General features: G+C 46.5%; 1 protein-coding gene and 1 pseudogene across 3 annotated transcripts in view; one reads left to right on the top strand and one right to left on the bottom strand.

Moving 5' to 3' along the window:
- Window positions 1-1,665: 1,665 nt before the first annotated feature.
- LOC309555792 (tubulin delta chain-like) overlaps window positions 1,666-25,766 on the bottom strand; it is a 28,426-nt gene continuing 4,325 nt past the window's right edge. Inside the window, exons 2-10 of one of the 2 annotated variants that reach the window (XM_082257954.1) lie at window positions 23,177-23,272; window positions 19,897-19,958; window positions 17,789-17,926; window positions 13,327-13,468; window positions 11,545-11,730; window positions 11,044-11,139; window positions 9,304-9,379; window positions 3,249-3,390; window positions 1,666-1,932 (exon numbers count right to left, since the gene is read on the bottom strand). In XM_082257954.1, the coding sequence (XP_082114080.1) occupies window positions 1,697-1,932; window positions 3,249-3,390; window positions 9,304-9,379; window positions 11,044-11,139; window positions 11,545-11,730; window positions 13,327-13,468; window positions 17,789-17,926; window positions 19,897-19,958; window positions 23,177-23,272 (1,174 nt within the window). In that variant the 3' untranslated portion in view covers window positions 1,666-1,696. The remainder of the gene's footprint in view (window positions 1,933-3,248; window positions 3,391-9,303; window positions 9,380-11,043; window positions 11,140-11,544; window positions 11,731-13,326; window positions 13,469-17,788; window positions 17,927-19,896; window positions 19,959-23,176; window positions 23,273-25,766) is intronic. The other variant, XM_082257955.1, reaches the window with a different exon arrangement.
- LOC309555659 overlaps window positions 25,620-25,766 on the top strand; it is a 1,850-nt pseudogene continuing 1,703 nt past the window's right edge. Inside the window, exon 1 of the transcript in view lies at window positions 25,620-25,766. This exon is cut by the window's right edge and continues 382 nt beyond it. The product of the transcript in view is annotated as an uncharacterized misc_RNA (transcript).

Here is a 25,766-nt window from a genome sequence, read left to right as displayed (position 1 = left end):
AAATAAATGTCACTTTCTAAAAGAAAATATCTTTATCCTGGACTCAACTGAAAATAATTGTCACTTTTTAAAAAGAAGTATCTTTATCCTGGACTCAACTGAAAATAATTGTCACTTTTTAAAAAAATATCTTTATCCTGGACTCAACTGAAAATAATTGTCACTTTTTAAAAAAATATCTTTATCCTGGACTCAACTGAAAATAATTGTCACTTTTTAAAAAAATATCTTTATCCTGGACTCAACTGAAAATAGCTTTGGGGTTCCATGCAGAGCGTCCACCTTGCTACATTGTGAACACAGGGGTTCACTCGCTCAGCACGGCCACCGTTCAGGTAACACTTTGCATCTCCTCAATAAATGCAAAGCGTTCTCTGATTGAACAAAGTGGAGATTGTGATGTCACTGACCGAACTCTCCGACCAATCAGAAAATGCTTTGCAATCATGGAGAAAATGCAAAAAGTTCCCTGGAAGGTGCACTTGCTGAGAGAGCGACATCTGGTGTTCACAATGCTGCAGAGCAACTATGTATGCATCGTTACATTGGCCCAAGCCGGAACAATGTAACTCTATGGATTCTTCTGCACTTTTAATATGTAACATTTGTAATACCGGATTCAAAAGAACAATTTATAAACTGGAAATCCTCAGACTTTCTCCTCCTCACTTGCTTGAAACCCGGAGGTTACAGAAAATCTAGAATGTTGGCCAATGATGGGATCTCTGCGGATAGAAAACTGACGGTCATGGACCTTGTGATCATAATGGAGGTCATGGATCTTGTGACAGTAATGGTTCTCACGGATCTTGTGACGGTATTGGATCTTGTGACAGTCATGGATCTTGTGAGTGTCATGGATCTTGTTACAATAATGGATCTTGTGACAATAAAGGCTTGTGAACGGTACTGGATCTTGTGATGGTCATGGATCTTGTGAACGGTATTGGATCTTGTGACCATAATGGAGGTGATGGATCTTGTGATGGTAATGGATCTTGTAAAAGTAATGGTTCTCACAGATCTTGTGACAGTCATGGATCTTGCGACAGTAATTGATCTCATAGATCTTGTGACGGTCATGGATCTTGTGACGGTAAAGGATCTTCTGAACGGTAAAGGATCTTCTGAACGGTATTGGATCTTCTGACGGTCATGGATCTTATGACAATAATGGCTCTTGTGACGTAATTAATCTTGTGAATGGTATTGGATCCTTTGACAGTCATGGATCTTGTGCGTGTCATGGATCTTGTTACAATAATGGATCTTGTGACAATAATGGCTTGTGACGGTAATGGATCTTGTGAACGATCATGGATCTAGTTGTGACCATAATGGAGGTCATGGATCTTGTGACAGTAATGGTTCTCATGGATCTTGTGACAGTCATGGATCTTGCAACAGTAATGGATCTCGTAGATCTTGTAACAATAATGGCTCTTGTGACGGTAATGGATCTTGTGAATGGTATTGGATCTTGTGACGGTCATGGATCTTGTGACTTTCATGGATCTTGTGACGTTCATGGATCTTGTGAAGGTGATGGATCTTGTGAACGGTATTGGATCTTGTGACTGTAATGGATCTTGTGAATGGTATTGGATCTTGTGACATAATGGATCTTGTTACAATAATGGATCTTGTGACGGTCATGGATCTTGTGACGGTCATGGATCTTGTGAAAGCTATTGGATCACTGCTGCCCCAGACTGTTATATTCATCCACAACGCAGTCCAGGGAGTTGAAGGCCCTCTGGAAGTCTTCTTCCTCACAGCCGTATCTCCGATACCAATGCAGATAGGCCCCGGAGTCATACATGGTGCGAGCTTTACCCACAATGCTGCTCACCAGGTCGGCCGCACTGGAGTGGTTGGCGCAGACGGTCAGGGAGTGGCTGTGACATGAGGGATCCAGAATATTCTGGGGGTCTGCAGAACAAATCAGACAATATTATTACATTTCTGCTTCTGGATTATCAAAATGGTCATGTGTTTAGTATGGTGGTGTAATCGGGAAGATAAGAACAGCGCCACTCTAAGTGCAGTAAAACCAATACTTTATTTGACATCTAATAATGCTGGGTACTCACAAGATAAACGATTAAAAAGCATGGTGAACGTATGTAAAAAGATCCATTAATCCAGTGCCTGGGCAAGGAGGGGCTGATGTGCTCCAAACAGATCCGGCCGACTGCGGGAGTGAGCAGTATCCGGACCCCGAGGACACCTGCAACTCCTCCGGCGGCGGACTTCCGGGTTGGGCGTAGAGCGTGGGCGTGATGACGTAGGCGACGCGTTGTCGGAGCATGCGCTCCTTCCTCAGGCCTATGAACCCGCCATCTTGGAGAAGGGCATTATATAGGGGAGGAATGCTCGACTGCCGCAGGGTCCTAAGAGGAGTCCTATGCGGCAAATACCCTCACTGAGGACACCTGGACGGCAGTTCTAACCTGAGAGCTAAGCGGATTTATGTTTGTTTATGGTGGTGTAATCCACCTCTGTACTGGATCTGGTGGTGTAATCCCCTCTCTGTACTGGATCTGGTGGTGTAATCCCCTCTCTGTACTGGATCTGGTGGTGTAACCCCCTCTCTGTACTGGAACTGGTGGTGTAATCCCCTCTCTGTACTGGATCTGGTGGTGTAACCCCCTCTCTGTACTGGATCTGGCGGTGTAATCCCCTCTCTGTACTGGATCTGGTGGTGTAACCCCCTCTCTGTACTGGATCTGGTGGTGTAACCCCCTCTCTGTACTGGATCTGGTGGTGTAATCCCCTCTCTGTACTGGATCTGGTGGTGTAATCCCCTCTCTGTACTGGATCTGGTGGTGTAATCCCCTCTCTGTACTGGATCTGGTGGTGTAATCCCCACTCTGTACTGGATCTGGTGGTATAATCCCCACTCTGTACTGGATCTGGTGGTATAATCCCCCTCTGTACTGGATCTTGTGCTATTGGGCCATCACTATGATTATCTGTCTCACTGGCCAATAGGAATGTGTCTAAATCTCTGCTCATGGACCCCCCCTATCGTCACTCTGAGATTCCAGGAAAACCTTAATCTCGGTCACCTCCCCTTTGGGACAATCACAGAGCAGACAATCCATACAAACCTTTACTGAGACACACGTCACCCATTCCGTCCTTTGCCATGTTTCCTCCCTCTGATAGAAATCTCTACTATTAGGCTCCCCTAGGGGGTGAAACATGTCAGAGGAAGGATGGGGGTGCAGAAGGAGATGACTGACCTGTCCAGCAGTGGATGGGGGAGGGGTTCCAGGAGACGCAGCGATAGGACTGCTTCAGCTTGGTGAGTACGGAGTCCTGGGAGAGAAGGAAGGAGTAATCCTGGGAGTTCCGAGCCACGGCCAGAACAGACACGCTGTGATGCTGAGAGAAGTGCGGTGAAGGAAGAATCCCAAATATCCATCAGAACCCGGAGAGCGGCAGATCCAGAACTCCGTCATCCGAAAAAGGACCCGCACTTTTTTTTTTAAACTAGACAATTACTAGAACCCCCCCCCCCCCCAAACCTAAATCTATGGTTTTAGCGGAGTCCCTAGAGCATGTCAGCTACAAGACCCCCGGCCCACTAGATCATTTCATATGGCCCATGCGCCTCTCCTGCAGCTGCAGAACCCCCCCCCCCCACATCTCCGCCCCCACCTTGTCTGGAGAGGAGGACAGAGCTCTGTGCAGCTGCAGGGAGGCTCTTCTCTGCCCCCCACCTTGTCTGGAGAGGAGGACAGAGCTCCGCCCCGTCTCAGCAGTTGGCAGCAGAGAGGAGGACAGAACTCCTCCTGCAGATACTGTGCCTCTCTATGTAGATGCAGCATTCCCCTCATCTCTGCCCTCCTCATCTCTGCCTCCCCCTCATCTCTGCCCTCCTCATCTCTGCCTCCCCCTCATCTCTGCCCTCCTCATCTCTGCCTCCCGCTCATCTCTCTGCCTCCCGCTCATCTCTCTGCCTCCCGCTCATCTCTCTGCCTCCCCCTCATCTCTCTGCCTCCCCCTCATCTCTCTGCCTCCCCCTCATTTTTGCCTCCCCTGGTCCCAGAATTTGAGTGATACTAAAGTCTTGTGTTTTTCTTTTTGTTACTTGTTGTTGTACTTGATCTGGTGTAGTAATCCCCTCTCTGTACTGGATCTGGTGTAGTAATCCCCTCTCTGTACTGGATCTGGTGTAGTAATCCCCTCTCTGTACTGGATCTGGTGTAGTAATCCCTTCTCTGTACTGGATCTGGTGGTGTAATCCCCTCTCTGTACTGGATCTGATGGTGTAATCCCTTCTCTGTACTGGATCTGGTGGTGTAATCCCTTCTCTGTACTGGATCTGATGGTGTAATCCCCTCTCTGTACTGGATCTGGTGTAGTAATCCCCTCTCTGTACTGGATCTGGTGTAGTAATCCCCTCTCTGTACTGGATCTGGTGTAGTAATCCCTTCTCTGTACTGGATCTGATGGTGTAATCCCTTCTCTGTACTGGATCTGGTGGTGTAATCCCTTCTCTGTACTGGATCTGATGGTGTAATCCCCTCTCTGTACTGGATCTGGTGTAGTAATCCCCTCTCTGTACTGGATCTGGTGTAGTAATCCCCTCTCTGTACTGGATCTGGTGTAGTAATCCCTTCTCTGTACTGGATCTGGTGGTGTAATCCCCTCTCTGTACTGGATCTGATGGTGTAATCCCTTCTCTGTACTGGATCTGGTGGTGTAATCCCTTCTCTGTACTGGATCTGATGGTGTAATCCCCTCTCTGTACTGGATCTGGTGTAGTAATCCCTTCTCTGTACTGGATCTGGTGTAGTAATCCCCTCTCTGTACTGGATCTGGTGTAGTAATCCCTTCTCTGTACTGGATCTGGTGTAGTAATCCCCTCTCTGTACTGGATCTGGTGTAGTAATCCCTTCTCTGTACTGGATCTGGTGTAGTAATCCCCTCTCTGTACTGGATCTGGTGGTGTAATCCCTTCTCTGTACTGGATCTGGTGGTGTAATCCCCTCTCTGTACTGGATCTGGTGGTGTAATCCCCTCTCTGTACTGGATCTGGTGGTGTAATCCCCTCTCTGTACTGGATCTGGTGCAGTAATCCCCTCTCTGTACTGCAAATACTGTAAATTCCAGAGATCCCTGCAGTACTCGCCAATCCCCACTCCGCAGTAGCGCCCGAGGGCCACACACTCCCAATGGGCCCCCTAAAAAGCGGACCATAAAACTTCAGGCTAGCAACCTCAAAATTGTAGAGGTGGTAAAGGAAGACCTTCCCTACCTCTGTGCCAAATTTGGGCCCCTGGACTCATTCGGGGCCCGATCTGTGGCCCCTTAAATTCCTGATCGCGGCTGCACCATAGATTAACATAGCGGGCCAGGCTAGCCTAAATGTAGGGCCCTGTGGTAGCTGAACCACAGTGCCCAGGGGCACCAAGTTTGGCATAGGGATACTATATGATCCCCAGAGGCCACATACATTTGTTTGGGGCAAATGCTTAATTTTCACAGGGACCTGCATTGGGGTAGACTTTAGCTGACCACTGCAGAATGGTCAAGGGATTCCTGTGGTATCCAGCACTCCCGGCTGTGCCGTACGACCCAGGGGCCACATACTCTAAAGGGGCCCTAGAAAAACTTGACCAGGAAATTTTGGGCTAACAAACCCCAAGATGTTTGGGGTGGTAAAGGAAGGACCCCCCCTACCTCTGTGCTAAATATGCCCCCCCCCCCCCCGGACTCATTTGGGGTCCAAGCTGTAGCTCCTCAAATCTCCAGACTAAGACCCTGCTATAGATTAACAAAGCAGGCCAAGCTACTATAAATGTAGGGCCAAACCACGGGGGTTCAGGGCACCATACTTGGCAAACTTATACTAGAGGACCTCCAGTAGCCACACAAATTTTTTGGGGGCAATGCCTAATTTTCACAGGGACTGGTATGGTGATCGAGCTTGGTCAAATACTGCGGACAATAGGTAATGCAAAGCTCCACTTCACGGGTACTATCGGATAGCTAAGACTATGGGGATTAACTACTTGCCGACTAGGGCATAGCCCAATGATGGCTACAGCGCGGTAAGCTTATTCTGGGAGGGCGTATAGAGACGTCCTCCCAGAATCGCACTTCCCGCGGATTGTGTTAAAGGGCCAATGACAGCGGCCCTTTACCACATGATCGCTCTATCCAATGACGGAGCGATCATTTGTCAACAGACCGCTGCATGTCCGGTTCAGCTATCTCCTCGCACGCTGTTCACACCGATCGGCACCACCCCTACCTTTTCCATGCCCATCTGTCCCCCATTCATGCTCACCTGTGCCCCATTCATGCCCACCTTTGCCTCATTCATGCCCATCTCTGCCTCATTCATGCCAATGCGTGCCTCCTCAGTGCTCATTTGAGCTTCATCTGTGCAACATCAGTTAGTCCCCCATCATGCAGCCTGTGTCCCCGCCGTCATTCGGCCTGTATCCCCACCGTCATTCAGCCCCTGTCCCTGCCGTCATCCAACCTGTGTCCCCGCCGTTATGTAGCCCGTGTCCCCCGCTGTCATTCAGCCTGTGTCCGTGTCCCCATCAGAGTCCTCCTTTACATCCAGTGTGTCCCTGTCATAGTCCCTCCTTTACATCCATGTCCCCATCAGAGTGCTCCTTTATATCCAGTGTGTCCCTGTCAGAGTGCCCCTTTACATCCAGTGTGTCCCCATCAGAGTGATCCTTTACATCCAGTGTGTCCCCGTCAGAGTCCTCCTTTACATCAGTGTTCCCGTCAGAGTGCCCCTTTACATCAGTGTCCCTGTCAGAGTGCCCCTTTATTATTCCCGTCAGAGTGCTCCTTTAATATTGTGGTCAGAGTGCCCCTTTAATATTTTGGTCAGAGGCCCCCTTTATTATTCCAGTCAAAGTGCCCCTTTATTATTCCCTTCAGAGTGCCCCTTTATTATTCCCAACAGAGTGCCCCTTTAATATTGCGGTCAGAGTGCCCCTTTAATATTGCGGTCAGAGTGCTCCTTTAATATTGTGGTCAGAGTTCCCCTTTATTATTGCGGTCAGAGTTCCCCTTTAATGTGCCCCGATAAGAGCTGTGTGTGTGTTCTGTAATCAGACAATATTCCGCCATTTCTCACATAAGAATACACTGCAATCCGATTCGTCCCCATAGATAGTGCAGAGAGCGAGGCAGAGTCTGACATTACATTCTCTCCCCTCCTCCGCTCTCTGTCTACCGTCAGATAACGCATCCAACAAACTGCGCATGCCAGTGTCGTCACCGCCAGCACAGCTGATCGGAGCAGTCAGCTGGAGTGACGTCACTTACTGAGCATGCACAGTAAGTTGGATGCATTTTTCGACGGGAGGCATTATTCGACGCGACACCGGTTCACATTGGTGCGATGCGGGAACCCTGCGAATCCACTGCAGATTCTCGCACCACAACCAACTCGCAGGCAGTTCACACTGCCATATGCAAATCGCTGGAAGTGTCAATACTGTCAGTTCGGACAGGAATCGGATCCCATAGGTGTGAACACCCATGTAATCTGATTTTGGTGTGCGGACCACAAAAAGGGTCCTGCGCGACTTTGGTCCGAATGCGATGCGAATTCAGCCATAGAATCTGTATGACTGACAGGGCTGCTGTTAGAAATCATGGGGCCCCATACAGCGGTCCCCCTTCCCCGACCGAAAGTGACAGGACCCATTTATCAGTCCCTTTCTCTGTAGCCTCAGCTGCACAGATGAATGAATAAGAAGTGCTCATTCACCAACTGAAGCATAGTAAACACAATTTACTATGCATCAGTGACAAATGGACACAGGAGTGACTGGTACCAATCACTCAGGAATGGAACGGACCAGTAAATGACATTTACCTGCCACTTCCCCCGCTCTCTGTCCTGAAATATCCCCCCTGTGTGCCCACAGCAGAGAGCAGAGGCGGGAAGCAGTCAGCGCTGCAGGGGGGGGGGGGGAGTAGCAGATGGAGGGGGTGCATGTGCTAGAACCAATCCCCCTGCAGTGAAGCTGGAGGGAGTAAGAAGAGGAGAAGCCGGCAGCGCTGCAAGGGGAGGCAGAAGAGGATCTGTTTCTGCAATAAGACAGTACAGCCGGACCTCCTGCTCAACAGGTGCCCGGGCCCCCCCCCCCCTTTTGACCTGATGGGGTCCAGGCCCAGTACAGGAGGGCTGCCTGTACTGCCTTATCAGCGGCCCTGATGGCTGAATTCGCATCACACAGACATTGCATGTGATTTGCAGAGCAGTGCGAATCACATGCAATGTCTGACATCGCTATAGCGTGAACCGGCACTAAGAATCGAGGACATGCCATTTTAACCACTTAAGCCCCAGAGGATTTGGCTGCTAAAAGACCAGGGGGTATTTTGCGATTCGGCACTGCGTGACTTTAACGGACAATTGCGCGGTCGTGCGACGCTGTACCTAAACAAATTTGACGTCCTTTTTTTCCCACAAACAGAGCTTTCTTTTGGTGGTATTTGATCATCTGTGCGATTTTTTGATCCTGCGCTATAAACAAAAAAAAGAGCGTCAATTTTGCAAAAATAACAATATTTTTCACATTTTTTTTATATGAAATTCCCCCCCAAAAAATGTAAAAATCAAAATTTTTTAACATTTTCGGCCAATTTGTTTTATGCTACCTATGTTTGGTAAAAAAAAAAAAAAATCGCAAAAAGCGTATTTTGATTGGTTTGCGCAAAAGTTATCGCGTTTACTAACAAAGGGAAAGATTTTTGTTATTTTTGGTGTTTTTTTTTTTAACGCGTAATGGCGGCGATCTGCGATTTTTTTTTGCAGTACTGCGACATTACGGCGGACGGATCTGACCCTTGACTGACATTTTTGACACTTTTGGGGTTACCAGTGACATTACTGCAGTAATCAGTGCTATACATATGCACTGTAACTGTAAAAATACACTGGCAGTGAAGGGGTTAACTTTATTTGAGAGGGAGGGGCTGTGTGTCCCCCTAGGGGCGTGATTCTAACTGTGATTGGCTGTAGCTTGAGCTGTAGAAACAGTGATCAACGGTCCTACATAGTAGAACCGTGTGATCACAGTTTCTACACAGGGGAGAATGACAGGCGGCTTGTTTACATCAGCCGCCTGACTTTCTCCCTCTCCCCCGACGATCGCTGAGTGACCGGCAGACATCGGGTCCGCCGGTCACACGCGCGGGGGGATCCGTGACCACGCGGGCGCCTCACAGGCTAGTGAGGGGGGGTGAATTGAGATTGTGATTTGTTAACGATTAATCCTCCAGCTCTACTTTACATTGGACAAAGGATACAAGCTGACCCTGAGGATTTGCTCGAGGGACTGTCTGCACCACAGAAGACGTCACTTTATCCCAGAATGCTGTTCCCCTGCCGAGAGATAAAATATTGGATCCAGAATCATAGACAACAAACATAACAAAGTACACCCCTAAAGTGCATCGACACTCAGTAATAAGTCAATGTAACGCTTCCCTGTATTTATTCCCTCTCACAGAGATGACAGGACTCCCCCCGACAATGCCTTCATCTGCTTTTCTCTCCAGAAGGACAGAGCCATTTTTGTTTAGGCATCACATCCAGGGTCACCAGCATCGACTTCCTAAACTGTGATTCTGTCTCAGAGATGACACAATCATGTAAATCTGGGTTCCTCTGCAGCTCTTGGCTGTGTCCACAAATATCTGACACAAATCAGCCCCCTGCTGTCACCTTCTTACAAATGATGCAGTCTGATTGCTGAGGGAGGAGAGACCGAGGAAATGCTTCCTTGTACCATTACAATGTTACAATCTGATCACCGGGGAAGAGACTGAGGAAATGCTTCCTTGTACCGTTACAATGTTACAGTCTGATCACCGGGGAAGAGACTGAGGAAATGCTTCCTTGTATCACTACAAAGTTATAATTTACAGTCTGATTGCTGAGGGAGGAGAGACTGAGGAAATGCTTCCTTTTATCGCTACAAAGTTACCATGTTGTAGTCTGATTGCTAGGGGAGGAGAGACTGAGGAAATGCTTCATTGTATCACTACAATGTTACAGTTTGATCACGGGGAAGAGACTGAGGAAATGCTTCCTTGTATCACTACAAAGCCACAGTATACAGACTGATTGGGGGGGGGGGGAGGAGAGACTGAGGAAATGTCTCGATCACTACAATGTTACAGCCTGATTGCTGGTGGAGGAGAGACTGAGGAAATGCTTCCTTGTATCACTACAAAGCTACAGTGTACAGTCTGATTGAGGGGGGGGGGAAGGGGGGGAGAGACTGAGGAAATGCCTCTATCACTACAATGTTACAATGTTGCAGTCTGATTGCTGGGGGAGGAGAGACTGAGGAAATGCTTGATTGCTGGGGGAGGAGAGACTGAGGAAATGCTTGATTGCTGGGGGAGGAGAGACTGAGGAAATGCTTCCTTGCATCACTACAAAGTTACAATATTGCAGTCTGATTGCTGGGGGAGGAGAGACTGAGGAAATGCTTCCTTGTGTCACTACAATGTTACAATGTTGCAGTCTGATTGCTGGGGGAGGAGAGACTGAGGAAATGCCGCTATCACTACAATGTTACAATGTTGCAGCCTGATTTCTGGGGGAGGAGAGACTGAGGAAATGCTTCTCCCTGCCTGCAGGGACTGACAGAAGCACAGATGGCAGCTAAAGGCAGAAAATATTGCAAGTCACTTCCACCACCCAACCATGCATTAGACCCTGCAGCGGTTGTGGAACTACATGTCCAATGAGGGTTTGCAAGACAGACAGTTATGAGCATGAATTTCAGAGGCCCGATGGGACTTGTAGTTCTGAAACAGCTGCAGGGCCGCAGTTTCCCACCCCTGCATTAGATTAACCCAACCCCCCCCCCCCCCCACAAAAAAAACAAACAACAAAAAAAGATTATTCTATAGCAAAGATGCATACTGAGATGTACTAAGAGGACCTGTCCTGGTGTACTTTTGACCCTGCCAGGCACAGCAAGTGAAGGAATCCACAGGATGACCTTCCCGCATGAGAGGAGGAAGCAGCCTTACCTTCTGCAGACCTGAGCCGTATGCAGAAACTTCATGCTGGGCATCAGACACAGGGATCGGATCAGCTCCCATGGCTCCAGCCCCATACTGACCATGCTATAAGACAACCAACAATACTCATCAGGAGAATAGGTACATTTTATGTGCTGCCATTTAAACACATAAGCAGGTCAGTGGCTTAGATGACTCTAACTGGCTTCCAAAACAAAAATGAAAAGCACATTTGAGTGGCTCCTATGGACTAGCGTTGTGTCTCCCTACACTGTGTGCATCAATAGAAACACGCAGCAACTGCAAGTGGTGGGGTAAGAATTTTAGGAAATAGTTTACTGAGGAATGTTTATTTTATTGTACTCAATGTTTTAAGCTAAAAAACACTGGAGGGTTAAATACTACTTTGATAGCTTTTGGTAAGAAGTATAATGTTCAACAGCAACAATCAGATGACTCCATCCCACATTTGTATACAGAAGTGAGCAGAAAGAGCACTGATAAAGGTACCTTCTTGTCTTCAGGGAATACACTGGGTAGAGAAGGCCAGCCAAACAAGAAGCGATGTGAGTATTCATCGCAGTGAGGGAGATTACTGGCTGAAGACCGGAGGAAGAGAAAGTTTTTTTCTCAGCTGTGGAGGCCACCATCTTCATCACATCGTCATTGGAGAAGAGTAAGACCCCATCGCAGTACCTACAAAACAAGCACACGTCTTCACTTAGATGTAGAATAGGACCCCATCACAGTACCTAAAAAACCAGCATACGTTTTCACTTAGATGAAGAATAGGACCCCAATGCAGTACCTAAAAAAACAAGTACATTTCTTGACTTAGCTGTAGAATATGACCCCATTGCAGTACCTACAAAACAAGCCCAAGTCTTCACTTAAATGTAGAATAGGACCCTATCGCTGTACCTATAAAACAAGCACGTTTTCACTTAGATGTAGAATAGGACCCCATCGCAGCACAAAACAAGTACGTCTTTACTTAGATGTAGAATGGGAACCCATTGTAGTACCTATTAAACAAGAACATGTTTTCACTTTGATGTAGAATGGTACCCCATCACAGTACCCAATAAAACAATGACATGTCTTCACTTTGATGTAGAATAGGACTCCATTGCAGTACCCAATAAAACAATGACACCTCTTCATGTAGATGTAGAATAGGACCCCATTGCAGTACCTAATAAAACAATAACACATCTTCATGTAAATGTAGAATAGGACCCCCTAGGCAGCACCCAATAACACAATGACACGTCTTCACGTAGATGTAGAATAGGACCCCATTGCAGTACCCAATAAAACAATGCACATCTTCATGTAGATGTAGAATAGGTCCCCATTGCAGTACCTAATAAAACAATAACACATCATCGTGTAGATGTAAAATAGGACCCCCTAGGCAGCACCCAATAAAACAATGACACGTCTTCACGTAGATGTAGAATAGGAACCCATTGCAGTACCCGATAAAACAATGGGATGTCTTCATTTAGATGTAGAATAAGATCCCATCACAATGCCCAATAAAACAATGACATGTCTTCACTTAGTTGGGCACAAAATGAGGACAAAATATGATGTGTAAAAATTTTCCAATATAAATGTGTAACACTGCAGGAGTTGAAGCCAAACCATGGGCTAAATTTTGATTTCTTACAATGGCCCCCCAGGTAAAGGTAAAACTAAAAAGAAACTCCAGCTGCAACATTTGCCTTCAATCTGAAGCTGTCCATGCAGTACTTCTTTTATATCAAAAGATGTCCTCAGTCTTCTGAGCTGAATGGCACCAAGGACCCCCCGACTCAAAACACTGAGCCTTCCCTTGATAGGAAGTCACTGCAACACCCTTTATTTGCTGAGTACTGCCGAAGATATCAGCCAGTGATGCCCTTTGCACCAGTACCTGAATGGGACCAGGTATCACCCTCTTGCTACCCTCTGTACATCAGAGCTCAGACTATGAAAGGGAGAAGCAGCACAAGGATCCAGTCAATTGAACTGCAATGCTCATGTGCTAATAAGGGACATGCTGATAGGAGAAGAGAGCAGAGTGACACAGATACAAGCTCATCAGTCTGTTGCTTCTCCTTTCACAGTCCAGTCACAGGTAAAATGGCTTCCATATGTGTTTTATCTGTGCTTTAATTGCTTGCGTGGAATTCAGCTTTCAAGGAGGAAAAAAAGGCAAGTTATCATTATCAGTGGGAAGTCCCTCTTGGCAATCAGGCAGCTTCACTCTGTGATAAAGCATCATTATATCCAGTAACAGCTCACCTCTGCAGGTAGGACAGGCAGAGCAGGGAGTTGTAATGCTGCAATGGGGTGTCGCCGGTCTCATGGGGTGCAGCAGTTACGCTCAGTAAGTGACCTGCCGGATAGCTGTCTCTGATGTCCTGACACAGACGGGAGCCCAGACCTGATGGGGTTAACGCATTCAAAATATAACCAACACCAACACATGACACAACAAAAAAAATGTCTATTTACAAGGAGAACACCAGTTAAAAAAAAAAAAAAAATGATAAAACACACAGAAGCCGTCATTGATATTATTGATACATTTTTGTTACATCAAGCAGACAGCTAAAATTTTCTGTCAAGGCTTGTTTACACTTGCTTCAAAATGTGGCATTGGACATGCTATTTTAACCACTTGCTGACCGCCCCACACAGATTTACTGCAGATGGGCGGCTTGGCTGCGCATAATCACGTAGATCTACGTGGCTACGCGCACACGGTCTCGGCGGCGCACGCGCGCCGCCGGAGCCACTCTCCTGCTGTGATTCAAAAGGGATAAAAAGTCCCAGGGAAGCCTTCTCCTTTTTGTATACTCCCGCTGTGATTAGAAACAGCGGGAGCCAGACCGCGGGAGGAGCGGGCTCGATCGCCGCTGGCCTCCCGCGGTCTTTGGGGAAACTGACAGGAGAACCGCCTGCCTATGTAAACAAAGCAGGCGCTACTCCTGTCAGACAGGCACAGTGAAATCGTGTGTCTCAGTTAAGCTGAAACACGATCTCTGTGTGCCTGTCACATAGCCCCCCCCCACAGTTAGTAAGCACAATTGGGCTCACATTTAACCCCTTGGATCACTCCCAGTATTAAACCCTTCCCTGCCAGTGTCATTTATACAGTAACATTGCATAATTTTTAGCACTCATTACTGTATTGATGTCACTGGTCCCCAAAAAGTGTCACTTGGTGTCAGATTTGTCCGCCGCAATGTCGAAGTCCCGCTTAAAAAAAAAAAAAAAAAAAAAAAAAAAAAAAAAAAATCGCTGATCGCCGCCATTACTAATAAAAGCAAAAAAAATAAATAAAAAGTCCAAAAACCTATCCTATAGTTTGTAAACACTATAAATGGTTTATATATTTATTTATTTATTTATTTATTGGTATTTAACCAATTAAAATACGCTTTTTGGGATTTGTTTTTTTTTTTTTTTACAAAAAATATGTAGCAGAATAGAAATTGGCCTACACTGATAAAAAAAAAAATAGATTTTTTAATTTTTTTTTTTTTTATTGGGAATGATTTAAAGCAGAAAGTAAAAAATAATGCGTTTTTTTCAAAATTGTCGCTCTGTTTTTGTTTAAAGCGCAAAATCTAAAAACCACAGAGGTGATCAAATACCACCAAAAGAAAGCTGGGGGTTACTACTGAGAGGGGGAATGAGCAGAGCTGGGGGTTATAACTGAGTGGGGGTTCAGCAGAGCTGGGGGTTATAACTGAGTGGGGGTTCAGCAGAGCTGGGGGTTACTACTGAGAGGAGGAATGAGCAGAGCTGGGGGTTACTACTGAGCGGGGGTTCAGCAGAGCTGGGGGTTATCACTGAGTGGGGTTCAGCAGAGCTGAGGGTTATCACTGAGTGGGGGTTCAGCAGAGCTGGGGGTTACTACTGAGAGGAGGAATGAGCAGAGCTGGGGGTTACTACTGAGTGGGGGTTCAGCAGAGCTGGGGGTTACTACTGAGAGGGGGAATGAACATAGCTGGGGGTTATAACTGAGTGGGGGTTCAGCAGAGCTGGGGGTTACTACTGAGAGGAGGAATGAGCAGAGCTGGGGGTTACTACTGAGTAGGGGTTCAGCAGAGCTGGGAGCTACTACTGAGAGGGGGAATGAGCAGAGCTGGGAGTTACTACTTAGAGGGGGAATGAGCAGAGTTGGGGGTTACTACTTAGAGGGGGAATGAGCAGAGTTGGGGGTTACTACTGAGCAGTGGGATCAGCAGAGTAGGGGGTTAGTACAGACCTGGGGATCAGCAAAGCTGGGGGTACTACTGAGTGGGGCATCAACACAGCTGGGGTTACTACTGGGCAGGGGATCTGCTGAATGAGGGTAATAAGGAGCTGGAGATCTGCTAAGTGAGGGTGCTACTGAGCTGAGGTGCTATTGGGCCTCAACACACACACAGGGCATTTGCCAAGCTTCATTAAACCATCAGCACACAAACAAAGCATGTTGAAGCGGTAGGCGAAGGAAGTGTAAATGAGCCCTATCTATCAAATGCAGAGCAACAGAAGTACAGCCAGGATTTCCCAGAATCCTCAGCCCTTGTAATTGGCTCCTTGCCTCTCCCAGAAGTCTGCACAGTGCTTGAAGTCAAATGACTGGCAGCCTGTGATACAGAAATGTGGTTACAGAGGTTAAGAAATCGAGTCCATAAAGATACAGGAATGACGTCATCCTAAACCCGGTAGAATCCAATGGAGAGGAAGCTGGTTGGTGACAACTCAGCAACAGCAGGAGCGCTATGCAGAATGAATAGTCACCCGGGTCTCATGCCTTAGGCCCCTTTCACACTATCCGTCCGTCGGACGGATTCCGTTTTTCTCAGCGGGGGATCGAGCCGCCGATCCCCCGCTGAGCAGCAGGAGGACAGCTGTGTCTCCGTGCTGTGTGCAGAGACACAGCTGTCAGTTCCCCATGCATCTCTATGGGGGAAATCGGATGGGAACGGCCCGTCGGTCCGTTCTCATCCGATCCGCTGGACGGATGGAAAATAGGGTTTCCATCCAGCCAGATTTGACGGATCGGATGTCAGCGGACATGTCTCCACTGCCATCCGATGCCCCCATAGGAATGCATGGGGGGACCGTTCAGATCCGCCAAAAAAAACGGACAGGCGGATCTGTACGGTCCGCCTGTGTGAAAGGGGCCTAATTCCCTCGCTGTGCCAGGTGACTGATATTCTGCAAAGGTTTCTAATCAACAACAGAACAATCACTTCTTGGCAAAGATCAGGTGTAGTATCTAATTATCAGTTTCTGGGAACAGAATTCTGCTGTCGCTTTGAACAGGAAGGGGGCGCTGGTGAGTAATTCCCTATGTAATGAGGTGTTTTCCGGTGGGGTGGATTCTTTCTTTCTTGATTGGTTCTCCAGGCTTGTCCTCGGTTGTGGGTAGGACTCTCCTTAATGCCCCGTACACACGTGCAGATTATCTGAAGACTTTTGTCTTCAGATTTACCTTTTCTATGTAGTGCAAGGGCCTACCGGATTGCATACAAATTGAAAGTGTTTAGGTTTGACCTCATATTATATGGTTTTGGTAAGTCTGCAGACAAAAGTCTTCAGATAATCTGCACGTGTGTACGGGGCATGAGTGCTAATGCCTTTATTGTAGGGATGGGGCTGCATTTGTCTAGTCAGGGGTTGGGAGGTGCTCCCTGTGTTGTGCCCCCTGGGGATGGAGTCATACATACTACCGGAGATGGTCAGAGACTGCAGACATACTACAGGAGATGGTCAGAGACTGCAGACATACTACAGGAGACGGTCAGAGACTGCAGACATGGTAAGGAGATGGTCAGAGACTGCAGACATAGTACAGGAGACGGTCAGAGACTGCAAACATACTACAGGAGACGGTCAGACTGCAGACATGATGCAGGAGACAGTCAGAGACTGCAGACATAGTACCGGAGATGGTCAGAAACTGCAGACATAGTACAGGAAATGGTCAGAGACTGCAGACATAGTACAGGAGATGGTCAGAGACTGCAGACATACTACAGGAAATGGTCAGAGACTGCAGACATACTACAAGAGATGGTCAGAGACAGCAGACATGCTAGAGGTGAGGGTCAGAGACAGCAGACATGCTACAGGAGAGGGTCAGAGACAGCAGACATGATACGGAAGATAGTCAGAGACAGCAGACATGCTAGAGGAGATGGTAAGAGACTGCAGACATGGTACAGAAGAAGGTCAGAGACTGCAGACATGGTACGGGGGAGACAGTCAGAGACTGCAGACATACTACAGGAGAAGGTCAGAGACTGCAGACATACTACAGGAGATGGTCAGAGACTGCAGACATGATACGGGAGATGGTTAGAGACTGCAGACATGCTACAGGAGAGGGTCAGAGACTGCAGACATGATACGGGAGATGGTTAGAGACTGCAGACATACTACAGGAGATGGTCAGAGACAGCAGACATGCTACAGGAGAGGGTCAGAGACAGCAGACATGATACGGAAGATAGTCAGAGACAGCAGACATGCTAGAGGAGATGGTAAGAGACTGCAGACATGGTACAGAAGAAGGTCAGAGACTGCAGACATGGTGCGGGGGAGACAGTCAGAGACTGCAGACATACTACAGGAGATGGTCAGAGACTGCAGACATACTACAGAAGACAGTCAGAGACTGCAGACATAGTACAGGAGATGGTCAGAGACTGCAGACATAGTACAGGAGATGGTCAGAGAATATAACAGATCATTGGTGTACCAGATCCAGTGCCGCCACACAAGCTGTGCAGGATCACCGTGCCGCTGTAGCAGTCTCTCCTCTCCACCTCTCTGCGGAAACTCTCCATCGTCCGCTCCAGCAGGCTCTGATCTGTCCCCATTCCTGTGTCTCGGTACCCTAGAGGGGAGAAATAAGAATGGAGAATCAAACAACTGGATTGGCCTGGTGTAATGTGAAGTATTTCACTGCAACCAATCACAAACCAGCTTTCATATTGCCCTGTGTCTCCCCACGCTAATTAGCAGTTGCCGGCGGACATCCATTGGCCGGCCTCCGCTTATTGGCTTCTGCTGCGACTATATATACACATACATACATTCACACACACTATCTCACAAAAGTAAGTACACCCCTCATATTTTTGTAAATATTTTATTCTATCTTTTCATGTGACAACACTGAAGAAATGACACTTTGCTACAATGTAAAGTAGTGAGTGTACAGCTTGTATAAGTGGCGGTTCACACTAACGCGGCAAAACTTCGGGGGCGACCTGTGAAGTCCCGTGCGCCGCGACTTTGGCGCGACTTGCACGGACTTCATATAATGAATGAATATGCAAGTCGCTCCGAAGTAGTACAGGAACCTTTTTCTAAGTCGGAGCGACTTGTGTCGCTCCTATTAGAACGGTTCCCGTAGCACTGCATGGACCGCGACTTTTCAGGCTGACCAGTCGCCTGACAAGTCGCGGTAGTGTGAATGGACTCTAACAGTGTAAATTTGCTGTCCCCTCAAAATAACTCAACACACAGCCATTAATGTCTAAACCGCTGGCAACAAAAGTGAGTACACCCCTAAGTGATAATGTCCAGATTGGGCCCCATTAGCCATTTTCCCTCCCCGGTGTCATGTGACTCGTTAGTGTTACAAGGTCTCAGGTGTGAATGTCTCCAGACCTAAACCCTATTGAGCATCTGTGGGGCATCCTCAAATAGAAGGTGGAGGAGCGCAAGGTCTCTAAAATCCACCAGCTCCGTGAGTGGATCCTGTCCTGTTAAACTGCTGTATGGTCTTGGCCACCGTGCTGCAGCTCAGTTTCAGGGTCTTGGCAATCTTCTTATAGCCTAGGCCAGTGTTTCTCAACTCCGGGCCTCAGGGCACACTAACAGGCCAGATTTTAAGTATTACCTTGGGAGATGCAGACTAGAATACTGCAATCACTGAGCAGCAAATGATATCACCTGTGATGTATTTCAGTTTTCTTGCAAACCTGGCCTGTTAGTGTGCCCTGAGGACTGGAGTTGAGAATACTGGGCCTAGGCCATCTTTATGTAGAGCAACAATTCTTTTTTTCAGATCCTCAGAGAGTTCTTTGCCATGAGGTGCCATGTTGAACTTCCAATGACCAGTATGAGAGAGTGAGAGCGATAACACCAAATTTAACACACCTGCTCCCCATTCACACCTGAGACCTTGTAACACTAACGAGTCACATGACACCGGGGAGGGAAAATGGCTAATTGGGCCGAATTTGGACATTGTCACTTAGGGGTGTACTGACTTTTGTTGCCAGCGGTTTAGACATTAATGGCTGTGTGTTGAGTTATTTTGAGGGGACAGCAAATTTACACTGTTATACAAGCTGTACACTCACTACTTTACATTGTAGCAAAGTGTCATTTCTTCAGTGTTGTCACATGAAAAGATAGAATAAAATATTTACAAAAATGTGAGGGGTGTACTAACTTTTGTCAGATTATATATATATATATATATATATGCATACATACATACATATGATATATATCACATATACATACATACATATGATATATATCACATATACATACATACATACATACATATATAATATATATATATATATATATATATATATATATACACACACACACATGATTCTGCACAGAACGGCGGTCCTGTAACAATAGATCTTCTATAGGGCGGTCAGGAAGGGATTATAGTGAAGTGAATCCTGGAGTTCGGCTTTAACATTCACACTAATATCTTAAAAATAACATTAAATGTAATAAATAAATATAATAAAAAAAAATAAAAAAATAAAAAAAAAGCAAAAACCCAAAACAATAAATGTGTCCCGTGTGTTGGGCGCCGCCCCCTTCTCTTACCATAGGCCCAGTTATTTCCTCTTCCTCTCTGCCCCACAATTATATTGGCGTCTCTGAAGTATCTGAGGAAGAATAAAACCATCTATTAATAGTACAATATGTGCAAAAAGCACCCCCAATACAAACACACCCCCCCCCCCGACACACTGTATATCCACTTTTAGGCTGGCGTCACATCGCACAACATTCCCATGCGCTTCTGTGCGGTGTGATTTGAGCCCCTTCATTTTGCATGGCTCGAATCGCACCGCATCCACATGATAGTTCATATCCATACGATCCGATTCTAGCAAACGCACCTGCTTTTGGGCTATCATTACCTTTTAATTTGACACCCACAGTAGATCGCATGAAAACAGTGCAATTGCTATGCAGTGCGATGAGGGAAACGCTGTAATTCCTGTCCGTTGTCCGCATCGCATCAGTGTGTAAGGCTGGGCATTTTCAAATGCTTTTTGTGTAACTGCTTGCCGACCGCCCGCCGCAGATATACTGCGGCAGGCAGCCGCTCCCAGGCAAATCGCACGTCGCTCTTTCCGGGGAGTCTAGGGGGCAAGCGCTCGCCGCCGCAGGGCGCACTCCTGTCCCCGCTCGTCAGCGGGGAAGCCGATGCTTCGATTGTCGCCTGACACCCGCGATCGCCCCCCACTGAAAGAGAAGGACGGTCGGATGTTGTAATCACAGCTGACCGTTCTTCTCTCTGGAATGATCACAGAGCGCCTGTGATCCTTCTATATAGGATCACAGGTCTCTATGGTCATTCCATAAGCCCCGCCCCCCAGTTAAAATCACTCCCCTAGGCTCACATTTGACCCCTTGATCACCAACAGGGTTAACCCCTTCCCGGCCAGAGCCATTAGTACAGTGACCGTGCATATTTATAGCACTGATTACTGTTGTAATATCACTGGTATCCCCAAAAGTGTCAAAAATGTCAGTTAGGGGTCCGATCTGTCCGCCGCAATGTCACAGTCCCGCAAATAAAAAAATTAAAATTAAAAAAAATAAATAAAAATCGCAGATCGCCGCCATTACTAGTAAAAAAAAAAAAAAATATGACATAAATCTTTCCTGTAGTTTGTAGACGCGATAACTTTTGCGCAAACCAATCAAAATACACTTGCGATTTTACCAAAAATATGTAGTAGAAAACAATTTGGCCTAAAATGTTAAAAAATTTTGATTTTTACATTTTTTTTTTGAGAATGTTACATAGCAGAATGCGAAAAATATTGTTTTATTTTCAGAATTGTTGCTCTTTTTTTGTTTATAGCGAAAAAAATAAAAAAATAAAAATCGCACAGGTGATCAAATACCACCAAATGAAAGCTCTGTTTGTGGGTAAAAAAGGACATCAATTTTATTTGGGTACAGCGTCGCACGACCGCGCAATTGTCAGTTAAAATAACGCAGTGCCGATTCACAAAATAGGGCCTGGTCAGGAAGGGGGTAAAATCTTCCGGGTCTGAAGTGGTTAAATGTAAAAATCTGCATTTTTTTTTTTGTTGCTAGAGCATTACTTAGAACCCCCAAACATTATGGATTTATTTAATTTTTTTTTTAGCAGAGACCCTAAAGAATAAAATGGTGGGTTTTGCTGTTTTTTGCATTTGAGCAGCGCAAATTTTTTTGCAAAAAAAAAAATTCACTTTAATGAATTTTAATGCACACAATCACAATATATACAAATTTTTTTGGTATGATATAAAAGGATGGGGTTACGCTGAGTAAATAGATACCAAACATGTCCCGCTTTAAAATTGCGTACGCTCGCGGAATGGAGCCAAACTACAGGATTTAAAAATCTTCATAGGCGACCATTATAAACCTTTACAGGTTACCAATTTAGAGTTACAGAGGAGGTCTGCTGCTACAATTATCGCTGTCACTCCCTTGCTTGCAGGGATACCGCACACGTGTGCTGCGATCATGATTAGCTATGTGTGCGGACAGTGCTGTATTTTGGCCTAGGCCAACAAGGCCCAGGCCTAGGGCGGCACTTTGCAGGGGGGCAGCAAAAAAAGCCACCCCCCCCTCCACCTGAGACACTATTGGCCACTGGTTGCTAGAACCGCCTCTCTTACCCCCTCTCTCTCACCCCCCTCTGTCTCTCTCTTACTCACCCCCCTCTCTCACTCTCTCACCCCTCCTCGCTCTCTCCCTCTCTCTCTCTCACGCCTCCTCTCTCTTTCTCTATCACCCCCCTCTCTCATCCCCCCTCTCTCTCTCTTGCTCTCATCCCTCTCTCATCCCCCCTCTCTCTCTCTCTCATCCCTCGTCTCTAGCTCTCTCTCTCACCCCCCCCCTCTCTCTCATCCCCTCTCTCTCTTTCTTAGATTCCCACCCCTCCTCACTCTCTCTTTCTTCGAATTCCCCCCTCTCTCTCATCCCCCCCTCTCTCTCATCCCCCCCTCTCTCTCACCCCACTCTCTCTCTCCCTCCCTCCCCCACCCCCCCTCTCTCTCTCTCTCCCTCCCTCACCCCCTCTCTCTCTCTCTCACTCCCTCACCCCCTTTCTCTCCCTCATCCCCCCTCTCTCTTCCCCCCCTCTTGTGAGATCTCAGGGGTTCATACTGGGACTTGTAGTCCTTCAATTTTTAAGGGGGTTACATCCATTAAAAAATGAGTGGGAAAAAATGTATATGGGGGGGGGGGGGGGGGGCGCACAATTTTATTCTTGCCTAGGGCAGCACAAAACCAAAATACACCTCTGTGTGGTGTGGGGGGGGTGCTTTTTTTTTTTTTAATTTATTAAAAATACATTTTTAATAAAAATAAATATTTTTGCACCATTACTGATCAAAAATGCTCATCACTTCTGGTTTCCCATCCCTGTGCTGAGTTCCCAGGTCTGTACACCCGCTGTGCCCATTATGAAGGGTTCCCACCATCCCTGTGCTGAGTTCTCGGGTCTGAGAGATGCGGTGGGGAGATTTCACTGTTGGAGCCTCCATGACCTAAGAAGGCGGGGCTGACTCCACCCACACGCTCCACCTATAGATAAATAAAGAGTCCTTTGGGGCAGATTTGACCATTTTAATTTGCGGTTAATAAAGAATAAAAGAGAAGTACAAATGATCCGACCATCCCGCCCCCGAGTATCCAACCCCGCCCCCGAGTATCTGTATTATAAAAGGTCACATTCTACACCACAGAAGAGAATTATGCAACGGTGCCAATATTTGTGCACCAATCAATGTTCCTGAGCTTGTCTTAAATAGATTGCAAGCTCCTTTGACTCCTATACATTTGCAGCCCTGGGAATGCTGCAGTCACTCACCCCTTCTTCACCTGTTGTCGCAACCTCCGAATGACTTTTGTTTCACTGTCAACGCAGATCGCATTAATCAACCCGTCTCGTGAGAAAAATGGATATCTGGGAAAAGGGAGAAAAGTGACATCTAATTACCCATAATGCAATGCATCCTTGGTGCCTAACCTGCGGCCCGAGGGCCACGCGTAGCCCTTTGCTATAGGATATGCGGCCCTCGGACCTCAGGAGTGGGAACATTGATCTCCGGAATTACCCCGGATTGGATTTAAGCTCCTTATGTTTTTTATAGCGGTTTTGGATGTCTTGTGGCGTTCCTTTAGATGGATCCATAGTCTCTTTGGTATAAAAGTCAATAATAAAAGGAACTGGCGCCTAGGAGTTTTTGGAAAAAAGAGAGAGGGCTTTCTTGGTTATTTAAAGAATAACCGATCAGACAGTGCTGTATTTTGGCCTTGGCCAACAAGGCCCAGGCCGCAGGAGGGCAGCAAAAAAGCCCCCCTCTGGCCACTGGTTGCTAGAACTGCCTCTCTCACCCCCCTCTCTCTCACCCCCCTCTGTTTCTCTCTCACCCCTCCTCTCCCTCCCTCTCTCTCTCCCCCTCTCTCTTTCTCTATCACCCCCCTCTCTTTCATCTCTCACTCATCCCCCTCTCTCACCCCCCCTCTCTCTCTCATCCCCCCTGTCTCTCGCTCTCTCTCATCACCCCCTCTCTCATCCCCCCTCTCTCTCTCATCCCCCCTCTCTCTCTTTCATTCCCTCTCATCCCCTCCTCTCTCTCTCTCACTTACCCCTCCCCTCCCTCTCTCATCCCCCCTCTCTCTCTCTCTCATCCTTCCTCTCTCTCTCTCACCCCCCTCTCTCTCACCCCCTTCTCTCTCTTTCTCATCCCCCCTCTCTCATCCCCCCTCTCTCTCTCTATCTCTCTCTCACCCCCCCTCTCTCATCCCCCTCTCTCTCTCTCAACCCCTCTCTCTCTCTCACTCCTCCTCTCTCTCATCCCCCTTCTCTCACCCCCCCTCTCTCTCTCACCCCCCCTCTCTCTCTCACCCCCCTCTCTCATCCCCCCCCCATCTCTCTCTCTCTCTCTCTCTCACCCCTCCTCTCTCTCTCACCCCCCCCTCTCTCTCTCTCACCCCCCTCTCTCTCATCCCCCCTCTCTCTCTCTCACCCCTCCTCTCTCTCTCACCCCCCCTCTCTCTCTCTCTCTCATCCCCTCTTTCTCTCTCTCTCACTCACCCCCCCTCTCTCTCTCTCACCCCCTCTCTCTTCGATTTCCTTCCTCTCTCTCATCCCCCTCTTTCCCTCGCCCACCCCCTCTCGCCCTCCCTCACCCACCCACCCCCTCTCTCTCTCTCCCTCCCTCACCCCCTCTTACCCCCCTCTCGTGAGGTCTCAGGGGTTCATACTGGGACTTGTAGTCCTTCAATTTTGAAGGGGGTTACATCCGTTAAAGAATGAGTGGGAAAAATGTATATGGGGGGGGGGGGGGGCGCACAATTTTATTCTTGCCTAGGGCAGCACAAAACCAAAATACACCACTGCTATCAGAAGTACAGTCAATCAACTATAGCAATGCTATATAGACAATTTGTAAAAAATAAAATTAGCGCAATTTCCGTAGGGTAAATCAATGCTCGGTCTTATTATTGCAGTATTGGAGTACTGGACTCCTAATTAAATTTAAAGTGAATAAATAAAATGGATATTGCTAATATTAAAACATTTGTATATCAAAAAATAAAATAAAATTAATCAATAATGAAAAAAAAGCGCCGGTGCAATTAACCTACGTAAATTGCGCTAATTTTACGCTTTGGTATAAATGTAGGCTATTTCCCTACGTTTTTTTTTTGATGGACCTATACATTTATCTCATATTATACAGGTTTATCCTCGACCTTCAGAAGATTTACCCCCCTTCACGACCAAACCATTTTTTGCGATATGGCACTGCATTATTTTAACTGACAATTGCGCAGTCATGCGACGCTGTACTCAAATAACATTTATGTAATGGTTTTCCCACAAATAAAATTGAAGTTCTTTTTGCGCTATAAACAAAAAAGCCAACAATTTGAAAAAAAAAATAAAAATAAATAAATAAATAAAATTAAAAATCTAAATTAATTTATCAATTTAGGCAAATGTGTATTCTGCTAGATATTTTTAGGGTAAAAAAAAATACCAATCATCGTACATTGATTGGTTTACGCAAAAGTTATAGCGTTTACAAAACTATGGGATATACATTTTTCCTACTAATATATATATATATATATATATATATATATATATATATATACATACACATACATACATACATACACATATATATACACATACATACATACATACATACATACATACACATATATACATGTATATATACATACATACATACACACACATATATACATGTATATATACATACATACACACACATATATACATGTATATATACATACATACACACACATATATACATGTATATATGCATACATACACACACACATATATACATGTATATATACATATATACACACACATATATACATGTATATATACATATATACACACACATATATACATACATACA

This window comes from Pelophylax lessonae (genome assembly GCF_965119305.1).
Source record: "Pelophylax lessonae genome assembly, chromosome: 5".
NCBI classification, from domain to species: domain Eukaryota; kingdom Metazoa; phylum Chordata; class Amphibia; order Anura; family Ranidae; genus Pelophylax; species Pelophylax lessonae.
The sequence above is the reverse complement of the archived record's forward strand: the minus strand, read 5'-3'. Positions and strand labels throughout refer to the sequence as shown.